The sequence below is a fragment of the Poecilia reticulata genome, chromosome 14, assembly GCF_904066995.2.
Source record: "Poecilia reticulata chromosome 14, P_reticulata-male-v2, whole genome shotgun sequence".
Taxonomy (NCBI): Eukaryota; Metazoa; Chordata; class Actinopteri; order Cyprinodontiformes; family Poeciliidae; genus Poecilia; species Poecilia reticulata.
Window position 1 is genome coordinate 15,560,239 of NC_088843.1, and position 19,400 is coordinate 15,579,638.

Genomic DNA, 19,400 nt, shown 5'->3' on the forward strand with positions numbered 1-19,400 from the left:
TAATTCCAATTTGTGCAATTTTATGGTCGATGGAAACACAGGTAAGTATTTCCAAACAGATCGATTTGCCTTGTTATTGAGTGATAAATGTACCAACCTTCGCTTATCAAGCTGAAAGACAGAGTCCAGCAACAAGTGTGGGAGGGGCCACCCTGGAATTTTCTCAAGCATCATATTAGACAAATTTGTACCTTAGCAACACTTTGTTGAAATAATTGGTTATATCTTGTTTGGAGGTTTGGAGGTAAACTAAAGCCTCAAACAAGATATTAAAGAGTGTTTTGAGTCCTGAGCTGAACGCTAATGAAAGCTGCTCAGTTATGCTTGTAGGCATTTTGCTTAGCTCTGAGGAAGCCTAGCAGCTCCGATCTGTCTGCTCAGCTTCAAGCACAGTGCCTCCTTTCAATTACTCACCTGACTTCCTAGAAAGCCAAAGTGACTCTGCGCTGTCGTCGCCTTGAAATATTTAGACCATCCTACTTTTCTCTCTCACACTTCTTCCTCTATGTTCCCAAGTTGCATAACCCCATCTCATGTCGTGTCACTCATGATCATGCTGTCACTTTTTCTTCTTTTTAGTCCCACCGTGGCCCACCCCCTTGCTCTCGTGTAATCTTCCAGGTGGCTGCGTCCAGTCAGCACACTTAAGATAAATTATTCAAGCAGGTCAGCAGCAGCTAAGTCCTTTGAGGCTGCACTCGCTTCATCCCTGGAACTGGGTCACGATCCTTAGATGTAACTCAACCTCGTCCCGGTTTGTGATTGTAACTTTTGTTTGTGTTTAGTTTGTTTACATTACATGGTGTTTTAAAGAATCACATAGATTACATTCACAGAGTTCATACAATTGAGGCTGAATTAAGATTTTGTTGTTTTTTTGCACGATCATTCATACTAATAGTTAAATATTTAAATGCGACTGCATTCAGATTTGTATAAGATTTAGTGCAACTTTTGAAAGTGGCATAGATACGATTTTTTTCTACCTATATAATCAGAGTAGACTACGTATCACTGTGTTGTTTTCATTGATAAACCATTACAAATATTGCCTGGGTTTTTTTTTTGCTGCAGATGACATCACTCTTCAGTGTGGATTATACTACTGAGTGAATAATTTTCAATGCCAGTGATGTATGTTACAGCAAAGTCAGAAGAGTTAGAAATAAGGTATTTTGGAAAAAAATATCTATTTTCTATTACATGTCTACGGTTTGTTCAGATTGAGAGAGCGAGATTCTTAGCTGATAACAAGAAGGCTAAAACAAATCACAGCATTGTCTGTCAGTGAGTATTACATTTATTACATTACAAATCACCAATTAAGAATATGTTAAAGATGAAGCTTTCTGTTTATAAAATGACATCAGTTTGATGGAACTTTTCAGGATGCTCATGAAATCGGTCATTTCCATTCACACACGGTAAGCTACTGGATTGTAGCCACAGCTGCCCCAAGGCAGTCTTGACAGAAACGAGGCTGCTATTTTGTGCCATCGGTCCTTAAAACTAGATAACCCACATTCTGTGACATAGACGCCATAGTCATGATTTAAAATATTCCATTCTGATTCAGGACCTTAACAGTCGCGTATCTGTATCTCACTGTATCTGTAAGAACCTTTTTATATCGCACTCTAAAACAAAGTAGATCAGGTTAAAGAGTTATTCCATCTCTGACATACAGTTTATGTCAAATGATGTCATACAATAAGGATCATGTCCACTGGTGTTGTACTGAGTTTCATTCAAGGTCAACCTAAAGTTTCAGTTCTGCTCTGACAAGAGAACCGGCTGTATTTTTGTTTGTCTCGTGCTCATAATGGCGTCTTTTTTAGCACACTGCCACTCAGCCTGAGAACGACACAGTTTGCTTTCTGTGCTAATTCAGGATCTAATCTTGCCTTCCTCCCACCCCTGACACTTTTTTTTTAAATTTTCTTCTCAACTGAAAATATTCTGGAAAAGACTTTCTTGCAGATGTTGTGCCTGACTTTTCTACAGGGTGAAATAAATGGAACAAATCTCACCCTTCTTGTTCGAGGAAACAGTCTTAAATCAAGATAAATATCACACAAGTATAAAATAAATAACAGTAGAATTATTAAATGCACTTAACAGTACTGATGAATGGCTTAAAAGTCGTCGCTGTTAAAACAAACAGCTTCGGGTGTGCAGAGCGTGACCTCATTGTATAAACTGGGTTTTGTCATGCAGAACCCTGCAGCATTGCTGCTCTCACTGCTTGCTGTTGCATCAGACTGTTTCTCAGCCTCTTTTTTTTCTTATCCCTTCAGTCTATTTCACAGCTTGCATTAAAACGTATTCACAAAACCCCCCAAAACAAGAGAAAAACATTTCAGAAAAGTTTTCTCTTCTCAAGTGGATTTTGAAGTGGATTTTAAATATCTTGTATTCTTTGACATGTTTTCGCACTCTTTGCACTCTCTGCCCGTGTTCATCACAGCCACACCCAACAACGGCTTCTCTTTACTCGTTTTTCCCCCCTTCTCCCCATCCTCTTCCTTCCCCCTCAGCCTCCTCCTCCACTTTTGTTCTAATGTGCTTAATAAATGATGGAGCGGTTTATCAGAGGAGGATGCTCCCAGTGGCCAGGATGAAAGAGAAGCAGGAATAATCTTTAAAGCACCCCAAGGCTGTCAATTCCCACCCTGCCAAACCCTCCACCCCCCCTCCTCTTTCTGCACTCGCATTTAGCACTCCTGCTGCACCCTGAAAGATCCTCCCTCGAAAGCCCTCCCGACACACAGACCCCTCTCTCTTTCTCTCTCTCTCTCTTTCTTTTTTTTTATTTAACTCTTTCTTCCCTGCTTTCCTCTAAAGCTCCTGCAAAGGCAGCAGAAACAGATCAAAGAGCAGCAGTGGGTCATCCCCTGAACATGTTTATACGGATCAATCGGCTTTAACCTGATAGAGTGATGCGCTCAGAGTCGGGTTTGCAGCATTCACTCTCAGCCAATCCCTGTGCTCCTCGAGATGCAGATGATTACTATGAAGTGCTTCGTCTTCAGTGATGAGCATATCAAACACGCCTGAGGCATCTTCCCGTTTCTTTTCAATTTTGTCGTTTTTCAGTCCTACTGTCCCAAATGATTGTCTTTGTTCCCAGATAACTTCTTAAGGGATTTACGAGGACGAATGAACCCAAGAATATAAATGGATACTTATGTGTTCAGCAATAACTGGGAGTCACATATGACAACCTATGAAGTCAGAAGTTTATATTGGTCTTTTTCTGCTTCAGGTCAAGTCACCCTTCCGCCAATTTATATCCCAATTTTGTACCTAAACATGGATATTTTGTTTCTTCCTACTTCCGTTTTGTTCCAGTTTACAAACTATTTCATTCCCATTTACTTGAACCATTGCATACCAGCTCCCATCAAGTTATCACTTTGTTTTGGTTCTATTTACCCAGAATGCCCTCCGCTATAACCCGCTTCCTGCTTTTTGATTGGTCTTCGGTCTGCGTGGCATTCACATTCGCACCGCACCAGAGTTCACTTCAGACAAACCGAGAGTTGGTAGGTGGACCAGAGTTCACTTTTTTGGTCCAGATCAGAGTTTGATTTCCCCAAACGAATCGGACTTATTAGACAAACAAATGAGAGTTGGATTAAAGCGGACTGACCAGGGAATGGTGTGAAAGCACCTCACTGGGCAAAATAACCAGCACCTTTCTGGATAACAAACCCAAAACGTCATAAAATGGCTTATTTCGCCTATACTGAGCGAATGCTGTATTGGTAGAAATTGGAGAAAAAAAAGGTTCAGAATGAAGTCATCAGAAAAATACCATTTGGCTTCAAAAGAAAAATCCATACAAATCCAATCTTAGAGGCTGTGAAGAGTTCAAAGCATTCTGTATTAAAGGCACAGTGAGACACATTGAGAGTATGAAATTCTCATCTTGCATTTTTGCTAGTTTCTGGTAACGTCTCCTCACGTAGACCTTAACTTTTAAATTCACATTTGTCTTTTAGTTATTACTCATAATCTTATGGATTTCTAATTTTATTCAGGAGTGGAAAAAGTGGTTTTGGTGTATTCAGCTGTAAAAATGTTTCACCTAAAAAGCACTTCATGCACACCAGGACTACATATACAAAGAAAGAATGACCCCAGCTGAGAACTGGATTTGTACCCATAACAATTGCTCAGAACCATGAAGCGCTCTGTTTTCTTTGAAAGTAGCTTCATATAAGTTTGTCATAGATGGAATTATGACAAATGAAAATAGTCAACTAGAGATTTAACAATAAATTTCGATTTGATCTGAACTTCGTGTCCAATTTCTGATATTTTTGTAGACATTTGATCTGAGTTATCTTTATTAATAAAATACAAAATAGAAACAGCATTCAAAACATAAAACTGTATGAAAAATTTTTCTAAAACTCGGTAGGCGTCATAAATATTTGTGGTGGCAACTTCACTAAATGCGTTTGAAAACAGTCGCTGTAATTAACAATTTTGTTATGATTTTAAAACAAAGATAAAAAGATAAAGGGAAAAACTTTGTGCTTTGTTTTTGTAAGCCTAAACATGCTAATATTAAAGACAATTTACAAAGTATTTTACTCTAGCCATGATTTTTAGGTTTCTTAATAATATCATAGCAAGTAGGACCACATGTATCAAGTGACTTTTACTCAGAACAAAACTTGGGCACACATGCAAGAAGGGGTTTTACAGAAAATTCTTGTTTTTGATGCTGCAAAGAGATTAAAAACATTTTCTAGCGCAACAAAGCAGAAAACATTCAACCCAAGACTTATGAAACTGTACAGCTTACCTTTATTAAAACCTCTACGTCTGAGACAGGGAGCAGCTTTGCTGTGTTATATTCAGCCTTCCTGTTATCTGCTGAAATCTGATCTAAAAAACTTGACATGCCAAAATTATTTTGATTTGAAGAGGTCCATCTTTGTGCTTCCTGTGACTTTATTATAGACACCACACTGAAAACAGCTATATTTTTGTGTTCTTCATTCACACAGAAGAGTGTTGTCAGCACAATCTGGTTACAGCTTAGTGTAGTTCTTCCACTGACTGAGAAAAAGGCTGGATTTCAGTTTCAAACTGAGTAAAGACCAGTCAGAAATCAACACCAGACTATTTTTCAGTGCATCTGAAATACCGGGTAGTACCCGGGGTAAACTGAAAACATTCCCAGGCAGCAGCTACACAATCCCAGGATGTTCAGCATTAAGGCAAAGAGCTCCCTGGCACTGAGACCTTCTATTGTTCATTGGGTGGTTTGCATCTGTTAAAAGGATCATACCTATATTTGAGGACCTCACAGATGGAGGCTGGACAATCACCAAACCAACAGCAGCATCGTGCTGGTCTGTGAACAGCTGCATCCAGATGCAGCCTGCAAACATGGACCTGGTCCACCCGTGGCTGTGGTCATATAGTAGAACCACCCTGTCTATAATTACGACGCAGGGCTGAACCTGATGCCACAGCATAAAAAGATTAATGACAGGTCAGGGTAGAGAAGCTGGGAAAAAAATCTATGTTGGATAAAAACCAACTGCTTATTCACATATAAGGGTTCTTTGCAATCCATTGTTTTTTTGGATTGGAGAAAAACTTTGCCGTTAAGAGTAAAAGATGACAAGCAGCAATAACAATTAGAGAAAAGCCTTAGGCAGCTGCAACACAACACCAACACCAAACCATGCTCTAATAAAGAAAACATCTCATAGATCTAAGATTTGACTAATTACTCCACTCTATCTTTTATGTGTCTCTCCATTCCCACAAGAACCTTCAGCCTTACCTCCCAGTTGGGTTCCCTCCTCTCATCTGTCGCCTTTTTATTGGTCCCATGTCTCCCGAGCTCAAGGCCCCTCAGCTATTCATCGCAAAGTGTTAATTTATCTCTGCAGTGGCTTAATATCTGTTCAAGGCCTTCTAGGGAAAAAAGGGCCCATTATTTGGCTCCACTTTATGCAATATAAACCAGCCCAGCGAACAGAACCTGGAAGCTGAATGTGCCAGGATTCTAGCAAATATTACCAAAGTACAGTAATATATTTTACTTTGATTTCCGGTGGCACGTCTGAAATAAAAGTAGGGATGTTGGAGAGCTGTGTCAGATGAACTGTTGAACTACCAGGAGAGCTTTTTAAGATTTAACCCTGGATTCTGGGTTAACATGTCTGCTTGGGCTATGTCTCCTTTTTAATGTCTTAAATAAATGATGAGTTGACATTAGTGAGAGTGGTTATGTGACTGTGTTGTATCTGTTTGTGATCTGTGGGGGCAGATCACAAATGTGTCTGCTGAGTGGGTTTTGTTGATGTGATGGATAGTGAAGTATTGGACTTTGGTTGAACTGGTCGTACAGATGCTGGTTTCTGTCCCATTGTCAGCATTTGAATTGACACTCAGGCGTTTCTAGATGTTTAAAGTAGGGCAAAAATACATTAGAACCATTATAAAACCAGATCAATGTTTTGGCCTCAACTGCATAGTGTTGACTTTGCAGCAATCCCTCGACCTGATGGGCTACCAACAGCAGAAATGGCTTTGTCTGATAGTTATTACGAAAAGCAGAAGAGTATTTTCAAATAGATTGTTCTTACCAGTGATGTTTCTGTCCAATTGTCATATAAATTTTGAGCGAACTTGTAAAATGTCGCAATGTTTTGATCTACTGGTTCGGAGCAAATCGTAATTTAGCCAGATGTTGACATTACCCGTGCCTGTAATAAACAGGAAGTAGAGATTGCAAACTAGCATAGACCTTCTGAGGAAAATGGAGAGAGGCTTTCAGGAATGTGTAGCTATCGGGCAAGTTGTAATTGTTCTGTTATGTCAAGCATTGGTGATGTTGCATGCTGTTGGAGACATAGAGAAAGGTACGCAGTTCTCTGAAGCGGCTGATCAGTCACGTAAGGTAAACGTTCTCTACGCCAAAACTTCTTCAGTAAATGTGTTTCCATCTCCACTTTAGCGCAATACCTCTTTTTTTTTTGGAAAAGCCAAAAGCTACCTCAAGCAAATGTAAAAATGTTTTTGTGAAATTGAGGAAGTTACTTTGAATTTCATCATTTCCATCAACCTTTTCTAATGAAATACTTTCCTAAAGCAAAAATGTTTTACGGAAATATTAGTTGTTAGCTATAGTTCACAGCAGTTAAAAAAAAACAATTTGAACTGTGGACCAGTTCAAGATGAATAATATACAAAAGATCATCTATGTATTAAAACTGTCAGTATTTATCTTATGCTCATACTATGCTCCTTGGATTACCCTGATCTGTGTGTTCATACTTATATCGTAGAATGATTTAGTTTTGAAATGGTTCAGAGAAACATTCCTGTACTGAAGTTTATTATTGTCTACCTCATATTAATGCTGTCGAACAAATCCACTGTGAACTGATGGAGGTGAAACCACCATCAGTTCCCCACTGATCTTACTGGTGAGCATTTTCTGTGTAATCCACTGAAGAACTCTGTGTCTTTGCTCCTAAATGTGGTTCTAGCTGTTCTTTTTCTTGTTTCTTTCCTATATTACTCTGCTGAATGGCTGCTATAATAGCATAAACCACTTTCAAATAAAACCCCTTAAACATTTATGAGTTGCCATATACAAAGCTATTCCAGCGTTCCCATTCTCTCCCATCTTGCCCCGAAATATCTCCCCGATCTCCCTGTGGGGTTTTTCTTCTCCCGTTTTCAAAACATGGTTTTCCCAGACATTCTTTCCAAGTTGTGACGCATGGAGTGTGTATGTCTCAAAGCTACGGACCCGGCGAGTTAAAAATAATCTGTGCCGAGGGGTTGACTGAGGTCTGCTCCACAACAGAGCTCCACCTCCCCTCCTCCGCCTTCCCCTCCGGTCCACGGAGTCAGACGTTCTCGCCATGCCACTTGCCCTTTTCATCTGCTCACTGTTTTATCGTCACCGCAGAAGACACGCTAACCCACATGGTTTTATGCTAGGGTTTTGTACAGTCTGAGGTTATCCAACACGCCCTGTGATGACATAATGAGTCTGGTTCGGTACTGTAAGGATAACTACTGCTGACTGAATATTAAACTTAAACATCCCTTCTACTTTAGAGGGAGAATCGTCTGAAAGAGACTCCAATGGTACTCTAAGATTAAATGATAACATACATCCCCTATGTAAACAAAGCTGTTAGTGACTCATTCATTAAATGAAAGAAATTCTGTATGTGTTTTTCTCTGCATATCTGAGGCCCCTCTATGAATCAGTGAATGATCAGCGGGCAGATGTCTGCGCCGACTCTGAATCACAATCACCACTGCTTTAAAATGCTTCCTCGCGTATATAACCTTTCCAAAGCTGAATATCTTTCCACTCTAATTCCAGCGGGTTGGGACACAGAAGACAGGGAGGGAGCTTGACAGGCGCACACACGTTCCTCTGCTGCGTATCGATCCAATATGTAGAGGGCTCCACGTATGAGCGGTCAGCTCGGCTTGTCCTGTTGAATAAACGTGAAGATTTGATCTCGCTGAATGTCTTTGACTGACTTTCCAGCATCGACAGGCAGGCTTAAGGATTAGGGGAGAGGGTTTTGGTGGAAAAATGCATAATAGTCAGTGGTAAGACAAAAATAGAGATATGCCAAGGAAGGCACAGTAACAGGCGCACAGGGTGAAAGAGGTGGAAAAGGGGATTAAGGAGAAGAGATGGAAATGCATTTCTTATAGAAATAGACCTGTTAGATTTGTGGCTGATTTCTAATCTCTGGTTTTTGTATAGATTTTTTCCAGCTTCTCTACCCTGACCTGTCATTAATCTTTTCATATTCAGAGCAGCAGAGGCAACGTCACACTGTGTGTGTGAAAGGGCAGTCGCTCCAAAAACGGGCTTTACGAAGTTAAAAAAAAAAAAAAAGCTATGAACATGTTTAGCACACACTTAGTTTCACTCGCCAACATTCTGGAAATATTTTTAAATCCAGCTTGTTCAATGACCGACAGCGATAGATATCGTAAAAGAACAAGACGTCTTTTTCTCTGTCCAGTCCAGGTCACTTTGCTTCTTCACTAAAATGTTTGGTTACACGCTGACATGTGGCTGACATCTTCCTTGTTGAGTGCAAAAACCTTCTTATTTGTTGAACATCTTGCTTTCTCTTGCTCATTCGCAGCCTGAATAAACCACTCGCATGTCTTAATATATTATAAAAAGTTAAGTTTTCCTCTCATGTTGCTTTTCACCACTCAGTTTCCTCTGACTTAATTTCTGAACATCTGACTGATACTGAAAATGACTAACTTAGCGGATAGCATTGTGCTGTGTTGTGCTACTTACAACCTGTTCAGTTTAGCACAATTTCTGATTAGGAATAAATGTGTTACATGAGCGTGAAAGCTAATGAAGTAGAAGCTAAAGCGCATACGAATTCAATGACATGCTAAAACCACAGCGCCATCTTGTGGCCTGGCATAACCACAGTTGACTAAACGTGGAACGTTTTCCCAATCAATATCCGAAAACCCTGGCAGCGGTCTTAACTCAGTCTTAAGAGTTTGGCCATAGATGAACTCCAGAATTGTTTAGGATTAAATTGCTTGTTGATTGTTTTTAATATTCATTGCCCCTTTTTTTTCTCATTATATTATCCACTTCCTGTGCAGCTCTGGGAAAAGTTGACCAGGGGTCAAAGTACTGACCAAAACACAGCGCAACATTTACCCATCCTACCCTCTCTCTCTCCGTTTCTTCTTCTCCTGTGTTTCTTTCTCTTTTCGTTCCTCATTGACTGTTTGTCCACCCCTCCCCTCTCTGGAGGAGTGTCCATCCACATCTGGAGAGGCAGTTCTGCTCCTGGAGCTCATTCACCCCTCCTGCTCGGCTCCCTCTCTCCCTCCTCTCTCTGTCTCTGCCTCTCGGAGCGCTCGCTGCCTCCGTTTGCCGTGGTGAAAGTCAGATTGCACAGTGAGGAGATGCTGGCGGCTGACTGTGAAGCGAACTCACAGAAGCAGGATCCTACCTGGACTTTTTACGAGGCTTGTCGAAGAGGTCATGGCAGCAACCAGCTCTCGTTCTGCTCTTCATCTTTTTCCTTTTTGAATTAAAAAGACTTTCTTTTCTTTTTTTTTTATTTGTCGCTTCTCGGCTCTCCAGCACCTGGTCTAACCGTTACGGGTTACGTGGAGATCCTTCCTCCAAACCCCTGCCTTCTCCTCAAGCTCAACACTTCCTCCCACCTGCATTTTTTGAGGAAGGGGAGATTCGGCGGCTTTGGGATGACGGAGATCCTGGTGTCGGATGTAAACTTGAACTCTGTGTGCGAGCGTCTGGAGCAGCAGTGCTGCGTGGACCAGAACCAGCACAATCTGTCCAGCCAGCCCCAGACCCCGGTGCTCAAGAGACACTCCAACACGGGGGCCAAGCTGTGGGGCCGCGTCCGCAGCAAGCTGCTGAGACAAAAGGTCTGACATGTGTACACAAGCTGTTTCCTTTCTGCTTTTTTTTATCTTTTCTCTGCTGCATCTGTCCCCCTGCATTCATCATGGTGTCACTTCCATCTGTTTGTTCAGCGACTCTTTTATTCTCAGCACATATCTGTTTGCTCTGTCCAGTGGGGAGTTGACTCTTCTTATCTGATGGCTCTATATGTGATTGATGGTAGTGATGCTAATGCTGTGACCTGGTTAGAAAGCAAAGTTTTATTTGAGAGGATTGTTGCAGGAAATGGCTTCAGATGGATTTAATATCCTGTAAATGAGGGTTTGTGGAAGATGAATTTATTGCTCTCTGTAAGAGGTATAATCACACTTTCTTGAGATGGAACACAATGTTAATGTCTCAAGATGCAGCACAGAAACCGTGAGAGCTTATTATTATTTCCCTGGATTATACAATAATCAAGAACGGAAATCTGACTTTCTCATTTATCTAATCTTTCTACCACCGTGAACTCATCTCAGCCTCTTTTTTTAGCCTCCAGTGTCTTTTGCCCCTTTAATTTCCTGCTGAAGACAAAACAAATGAGTGACTCGATGTGTCTGAGATGTTTCGTAGTCAAAACTGCTCCCTCCGCTGTTCATTTGAGATATTACCCTCAGGTTGAAGTGATGAAGTTAGTATTTTCATATCGTCTTTGACCGGCAGACGCAGAATTTGACCTGATCCAATTTTTCTATAAAAGCTGTAAAAACATGTTCTTTAAAAAGTACTGAGTTTTAATGCTTTTGACATTTTCTTCAGGTTTGTAATAATACCCATGTAAAACAGACATGAATGAATTTGATTTTTGACATTAGCGTGTCATGCTAGTAATTAGCTCAGTAAATAGCATTCTTAAAACAGCCATGTTTGTTTGTTTCCTTTGCCTTTGTCTTCCATTAATGGAAGACAAATGCACAAACTTTAGTCTATCCACAAACTTTTATATCCAAAGTTTGTGGATATAAAAAGAGCAACTTTGAGGTAGTCTGTTTGGTCTTCCTGTTATTTCCTGAAGTCTTGCTCTCTCTTGCTGTCACAGCATGATTTAAATTAAGACATGTCACTTTGCCTCCTCTGATTTTGTTTTTCCAACACCCCACTGATGCAGACAGTAGATGTCTTTGAGTCTTCTAATTACAGTACCAACTTCCTCACCAAAGAGTGTTGATACTGTCATTACTGGGTAGATTGTAGCCATAGTGTGTTTTCAAAAGTCTAAAAATTGACCAATTCCTGTCATCAGCCTAATTCTCAGTATAAATTACACAGACACAATTTGCAAATCATGTTTTTATTTACCCAAATATGGTTTCAGGGCATACAAGTTTTATTAAGCCATACTTAAAATGCAGGATCTGAATCATGACTTGTTCTTTTTTAGCTAAAGAGGAGCCGGTCTTTATTTTTTTAGATGTTTTTTTTTCTTGCTTCTGAAATATCACAAGCAAGCTCTGATTATATGCAAAGCTGCTCACGTGCCCCTTCAGCTATGACTAACTGAGATATAAAATTAGATGTTGTGAGGCAGTTTTGCTCTGCATTCGCGCATGTTTATTCAGCAGTCGTCACCTCATTATGAGCGCATCGGCAGAATTTCGCCTTTGATTTAGTGTGCATAATCAGCCGCTTCAGCATCCGCGTCCAAGCTGAGACTTTACCTGACCTCTGATGTCTTCCATTATTCGATAGCTGCTTTAGGAACACTGACCGCTGTCAATCTGAGAGGAATAAGAGAGGGGATTACACCTTAAGACCAGCCTTTACTGAATTGACCCATAGGTCTGGTATTGATTTCTTCTTCCCCTCTCACGCTGTTTTCTCAGTGTCAGCAATAGTATATAAAAAAGTGATTCTCCAGCTTGGAGTAAAGCTGCAGAAAAATCTCCCACTCACCCATCATGTCTCAAAGGCCCCATTCATTTTTACAATCATTCATTCATTTCGAAGTAGATTTATTTTTTTTTTATTTTTAGTTGGCTGAGTAAACTCGTGTTGCACTTGCATGCATAGTTGCCTTTTGATCCTATCAGCTCTTATACAATTCTCTCTTTATTCTTCCCCTATGCTGCCTTTCTGCCCCTACATAACCGGGACCTCTCTCAGAGATGAGAGGATGTTAAATCATCTGAGCTCATCGCTCGAAATGGCAACATAACAAAAGCCTCCAGGGTGTTTTCGCGAATAGATGAAGCGATTAATGTACTTGTTTTTGTTATATTTACTTTTTAAAACCCTGAATGCCAGCATTTTTGTAACTCTACAGCCCAAAAAATTTACCAAAATTGCAACAACCGAAAGGAAAAAAAAAAAAAGAGCAAAGAAAGCATCGCTGTGATTACTGAGCAAGGCAGGGAAACCAGCAGACATTATTGCTTTTTTCTCTTCGGGTGCACCTATGGCAAGCAGCATGTTATCTAATTTCTGTTCAGAGGAATCTGCATGAGAAAAGATTTGCGAGGGCACGGAGGAACACCGGGGAAATGTTCTTCCTGCTTCAGCTGACAGCCGAGCCTAATTAAGACGCAGCGAGATGAGAGGGGAGGCTGACTTAGGAACACTAATTGGACTGGAACCAGACGTCGTATATCTCACGTGTCTTAACAAAAGAGCAAAAGATGATGAAGTAGCTACAGGTCGGCTCTTTGCTGGATGAGTTTTTGTTTTTTTTTTGGTCTGCTTGCTTGGTGACCTGCTTCCTGGGTGGGTTTTAGTGTTACTTTGGCAGAGAAAACAATGCAGCCATCACGCGGGATTTAACCATCAGAGAGAGGAACATGTAGCCATTATCACCTGCCCTCCACCTCGCTCATCCCTCCTCTGCATTTTAGCCCTCGTACAAAATTATACTCTTCCTTTTAAGTATGTTGATTAGTGCAGATGAGATATTAGGGTTTCATCCCTCGCTCTTGCTTAAAATGCCAGCCAGCCCTTTAATGGCCCTTTTATGTAGGCCACATAAATCTCCGTCTGTCCCCACCGGCGGGTGTAGCCCTTTATTGGCCCCCCGTTTACCCCCTCCCCTGTGCTGCGTTGTGATTGGTTAAATGAGCTCCGAGAGGTCAGTAAAATATTCTCATGTTGATACCTAGAATAACCTCCTGGCTTCTAGCAGTACGGCTGAAAGCGTGCAGGTTGGCTTCTGCCCCTGCAGGATGACGAGTAGGCATTGATCTTCTATGTAGGCGGTGAGGGCTTGAGTTTCATTACACATTGAAACGGATAGATAGGGAGTGAGGATTTTATTTCACCAAACAAAAAGCTGACTATCGCATCAGGGCTGAGATGAAACTTTGTGCAAACCGACACGTTATATTGCTTATGTGCAGTTAAAGATGCCGTTTTTACGTCCCTGGAAACCCATGTAGATCATCTAATTGCTTCCATGTTGTCAGAGATAAGGATTACAGATCACCAGAAAACCGAGGTAATGAGTTCAGCGTTGTATTATGCCGCATCCGCAAAAGATTGTGTCTAAAACCATCTCTGCAGATCTGGCCAAAGAAAACATGAGGGTTTATCAGGGGAAATGAAACACTCATATAGATCATCTCTATATCACAATAAAACCTGTGTGTTCTTTCTCAGGCAAGGCGCATTAAGTCAGGACATACGTACGCGATAAAACAATCTCACGGTTAGGGTTTTATGTTGAGTTTGAAGAAATTACATTTGTGACGAATGTATTTGGAAAATCAGATTCTTGAGCAAAACAGAACACACTACTGGGTTCATGAGACGGGGTTATCAGAATTTTCCTTTTTACAAACAGAATGCAGGGTTCTCAAATCACAAACTTTGTCCTTAGACAAACTGTAATCGGTGAAGAATAAATTAAAATGATTCTTGATATGTGTAGAATATGCAGTAATTGGCATTAGTGGGACACACACATTAACTTGACTTGATTCTGCGCTGATTATTCTGATCACTAGTGTAGAATAATTTGATGCAGTTCTTGGTATGTGTAGAATATGCATCATTTGGCATTAGTGGGATACATGCATCAACTTGACTGCATTAAAACGGTTGGTGCCAACACTTTATTATGTTGGCACTAGATCTCACTACACCACTATTAGAGTTATTCAGGAACAATCTCAGGCTTTACTCACTGGCAGAAGGTTGCAAGAAAGTGCTAATAAGAAAAATAAATCCTTAATGTATTAAAATATTGCATTTTGAAATCATTATATAAAACATTTACTCAGAACTCTGTCATTAAAAACTATTTAAGCTCTTTTATTCTGCTCTTATTATGAGATAATCCCAGCTGAGTGTGCTGCAGAGCTTCTACTCATCTGGGCTGCATGCAGAGTCGTCTTCCAAACACATAGTACTCATCCGTAAGCTCCTGTTTACAGGCAGATTCCATACACTGGATGTGAAGGTAACAACTCTAAAAATCACAACCATCGGTTGTTGGAAAATCCCTGTCTATTGGCTCAAATGTGCAAGTAAGGAGGCAAGGCAACATGGCAGCTGAGCTGAACTCATCCCGTGGCACTGATGCCATCCTCAGCTGTGTAGTAAAAAGACTCACCACTGATGAGCATGTAAGCAATATGCCTATATGAGCAGGACGTCTAAAAATAGGCGCGCTCCTTATATTCCGGAGAGCAAACACACTGCAGGGTGATGTTCTAGCTGGGACTCGCTGCACAAACACTTCCTGTAATCCTGCTAAAGCCAAGCAGGCGTGCAGTTTGCGCCGCGTTCTAATTAAAGAACTAATAAAAAGCTCTCTGCTGCTGAATGAATATTTAATCAGCCAGAGAGCAGGCGCAGGAAAACTGTGATTAAACACAAAGGGGGAATTAAAGCAGCAATTCATTATAATTTTCCTGCAGATCAAAGGATCAAGTTGTTCTTTCTCGAAGGTTGTCAACAGCAAGAAGAAATAGGGTGATTTATTATGGGTAGTGTTAATTTAATGAGGCTGTCTAACTACAGTTATACTCTTACCTCGCATTACTTACACAAAGTTACTCCTTTTTTGTTGTTGTTTAACAAGAGAGTTTAACACCTTTTTGCGCTTATTCCCCGGAGGATTTGTCCACAGCATGTAAATACTGCAGCAGATTGATACCGGACCTAAAGTCTGACCACATGTTCTCAGAGAAACTGTAAAGCCTCCCGAAGTCACAGTGCTGCAGCTCTGAGTAAGAGCAGCAGAGGGGGAGGGGGTAGCCAGCCAGTTCCCGTAGTGTAGTGGTTATCACGTTCGCCTAACACGCGAAAGGTCCTCGGTTCGAAACCGGGCGGGAACAGCCTTTTTTTTTGTCTCTTCCAGGAGCTTGTTGAAATAATGTGATTGTGAAACAGCGTGACTTATGAGCTTTGTTCCGTGTCTGCAGATCAGTCCGACAGGGTACACGCTTTACAACCTGGCTAACAACTAATGTTTCTGCTTGTGTGGAAATGGCAGAGAGCTCAGACAGGAGTGTGAATAGATGTAGAAATCAGACGTGGATTTTCTATCTACATGTGGGCTGGATCATGTGGAGCTGCATGCTTCCTGCTGAGCACACCGAAGGGCTGAGAGGTGAAGGGAAATATGTGAGGTCAAGTTTAGTGGGCCATGTGCTCCCATGTAAGTAAGTAGGGTTCACTGTAAGAGCAACACATGGTTGAAATAAAGCTAATGCACTTATTGAGAACCTGACTTGACTAGAATGCTGAAAATCAGTGCACACAGCTGTTCTGCAGGTTTAAAGGATTTCTTTGCTTGTTTTAAGCTAAAGTCTTTGGCACAATCTTGGATGCCATGGTGACGTTATCTGAAATTACACCACAAAATACGGAGAATTTATGTGGGACAGTTGGTTTTTTAACTTTCATTGTGTTTTGTACAAGTCCACAAGTGCAAATATTTGCTTTGATATTCAAATAAAAGGACATTTGTCTGAATCAGGCAAAAAGGAGAAATAAATACCTGTGCATTTACGTCCTTGAGGACACAGTAAACCAGCCAAGAGTAAGGTTTCATCTCTTTTATGCTATATGAGTTCATTATATGCTTTAAGAGATCATCCATTTAAATTTGCTACATAGTTTGATTTAGTTACTGATCACTTTCAGATAATAATTCTGTCCAGTGTTTGTTTATCTACCTTTTTTTTCCTGTGCCAAGACTTTGCTGTATTACTTAAACTTCCCTTCCTTCTGGTTCCCAGACTGTCACCCTGTCATTCAAGATTACACCTCTCCCTGTCACTAAGTCACCCCTCATTTTCACCTAAGTTGTTTCTTGCCCTGAAAACATGTTTTTGACATTTAAGCCCAATGTCACCAGAGATTTTTTTTTTTTTTGATTGAACTCTTTCTTTTTGCCATCTGGCATTCAGTTTAAAAGAGGAGTAACACCTTCGCTCCAGTAGGAGGTGGGGATGTCAATATTGACATCAGAATTCCAAAGAATGAGAATGAGAGGAGTCATTCGTCCAAAGTTTGGTGTACTTCAACCTTTTTACGTGAACGCTAAAACATTTAAAAAGATTTTCAAAATAACTCAACATTTTGATAACTTTTAATCCTCCATCTCTTAAGGACACACTCGCCAAACATGTAGCAGATAGGTCAAAATCCTTAGGATAAAAGTCAGAAACGGCCAAATATGACCCTTTGACTAAAAGGGCCAACTTCCTTTTGGGTTTACAACAAACCTCCAAGAGACTTTTACCTTGTTTTAGGGGGATCTATCTATGTACCAATTCTAGCTCTCTCAAATTTACCAGTTGGCCTATCTCAATTTATGGGGCGCTAGAGAGTCGATTGACCATGCCCATTTTTAATTCCATTGAAATCCAAACATTTTACGAGGCAGACAATTTTCATTACATTTGGTGGGTTTTTTAATATGTTGAGGCCTCGAAAAAAAACAATTAATTTAGGAGAAGAAAAATAAATGTGACGATGGGTTAACATTTATTGCATCAAAATCGAAAACAAAATCTTGAGCATGGCTAAAGCAGTGCTAAGCTAAAGATTCAAAACATTCTCTCTAAGCAGTTGTAACTTGTATTTTCTTTGACACTATTCAACCTTTCCCCTCAGTTGTAAAGCTTTCAACCTACATTTGCAGCTTAAGGTGGAAATTGAGTCGAGATAAATCAAAATAGTGAGTTGTTTTTTTCTTTTCTTAAGCTATGACTAGCTAGTCCACACAGATCCACTATTTAAAAAAAAAAAGTAAGTTTGGAAGTTTCACAAAAATAACTAGTGTGAAAAGAGTTGCTGTTTCAGTCTTCAGCTTATATTAAAACGGAGTCATTTTGCTCCATGCATGCCCGCCGGGTCACAGTAAATCATTTCCCATAAAAGCCGAGAGAAGGCCAGTAGGTCAAGTTCTTCTCTTTTTAATAAAGAGAAGCCCAGTTGGGAGATGCAGATCTCAGACGGGTCACTGAGTGCAGCCACTGTCTGTAATGGATCCTCTTTGTTTTTACAACCCTGTTTGCGTACATTCATATTTAATCAGTTTTTTTCTTTCTGTCTTTCTTTCAAATGAGCAGAGAGTAATGGGGAGCACATCTATGAAAAGAATTGTTTTCCTTGAGACTCCAGTGAGCCACAGGAGGCGTTTTCAGTGCGTCCCGTTTCCCTTCCTGGCAGTAGCCGTCTACAGACCCAGTCGTGGTGATTACCCATCCTTTGACACAAACTCCCACCCTGCTGGGAAAACAGCCTGGAACAGTAATAGGAATGCATGAAAGGAGAACTAAATGGCTCCTTTATGAGCTAATGAAATGCACTCGGAGAGAATATTTAATGGTGTGCAGAGGTGTAATGACATGACTGCGGCGTGCAGATGCTAAAACCGACAATAAAAAAGTACTTAGCTGTTTTGGCCTCATGCAGAGCGCGCAGACTCCAGGAGGCTTAAAACAACACCAGCTTGCCCTCGCTGAGGTCTTGGAGGGCTTCGTGGGACGAGAAGTTCAGACTCGGAGAATGTATCGAGCAGCAGGCCAAGTGTCTGGGCCAATCTGGAGCTTTTGTTGGACCCTGGAGAGACCGCCGAGGGGCAAGTGCTGGAAGCACGGCGGAGATGGCATCATTCATTCCTAAAGTAGGAGCTGCAAGGAAGCAGTTTTACCCATCGAAGCCGACTTAGATTTGATGCAGAGGATACACAAAAAGCAGGTCAAAGGTTATTTCTCTAAAATTTTATGGTGCTTGTGCCTTCTCTGCCATTCTGTTTCTTCATGTGTCTAGTTAGAGAGGGACAGCTGCTGTCCCTCTCTAACAGCTGTGGATGATACTCAGTTCCTGTAGTGTAGTGGTTATCACGTTCGCCTCACACGCGAAAGGTCCTCGGTTCGAAACCGAGCAGGAACAATTTTATTTTTTACAGCACAAATTAGCACTGCAAATATCACAACATTTTACTGGGGTATTGTTGGCCTAGTTTCCAGTGAACATATCTTCAAGAACTGGGAATAAGACTAAACTAAATTAGAAGTAACTGTTTTAAGTAGGTTACACCTTAATTATTGATACAAAAAAGAACTAGTTCCACAGATTAGTTCATATTGTACTGGAAATAATTTGCCCGTAGAGCTAGCTCTTTTTCATCAAAATTAAGAAATTTTGCTGGAAAGCTACTTGTAAAAGATTTGTCTTTTTTCAAGTGTGCTAAGATATTGGCACTAGAAACTAGACTAAAAATACCTCGTAAGATTTTTTTTTCTTTTGCGGTAATTTGCTGTTTAAAGCAGCAAATGTTTAATAAATAATCTTTTCTTCTTCAGAAGAATATTCTGATTCTTAAGTTATCGTTCAAAAACCTACTAAAATATTTATCTGGGGGTTTTGAGGTTCTTTGGATTTATGGAGCATAAACTAACAGTGCTGCCCAACTCCAACATATTGCTGCGCACTTTCGATCAGCTGGCGAAAACAATGCTATCCTTTTTTTTGTTTGTTTGTT

At 40.6% G+C, this 19,400-nt stretch overlaps 1 protein-coding gene and 2 non-coding genes across 8 annotated transcripts in view; all 3 read left to right on the forward strand.

Annotated features, from left to right (window-relative positions):
- Window positions 1–19,400, forward strand: part of abr (ABR activator of RhoGEF and GTPase) — a 136,497-nt gene that overhangs the window by 110,321 nt on the left and 6,776 nt on the right. Inside the window, exon 1 of one of the 6 annotated variants that reach the window (XM_008428052.3) lies at window positions 9,863–10,452. The exons of the other annotated variants lie outside the window; for them this stretch is intronic. Within the exon in view, the coding sequence (XP_008426274.1) occupies window positions 10,267–10,452 (186 nt within the window). The 5' untranslated portion in view covers window positions 9,863–10,266. Of the gene's footprint in view, window positions 1–9,862; window positions 10,453–19,400 lie in introns of those variants that run through there. 6 annotated transcript variants of the gene reach the window in all.
- Window positions 15,666–15,738, forward strand: trnav-aac (transfer RNA valine (anticodon AAC)). Its single transcript has one exon. It is a non-coding gene; the product is annotated as a tRNA-Val (tRNA).
- On the forward strand, window positions 18,736–18,808 carry trnav-cac (transfer RNA valine (anticodon CAC)). The gene has a single exon. It is a non-coding gene; the product is annotated as a tRNA-Val (tRNA).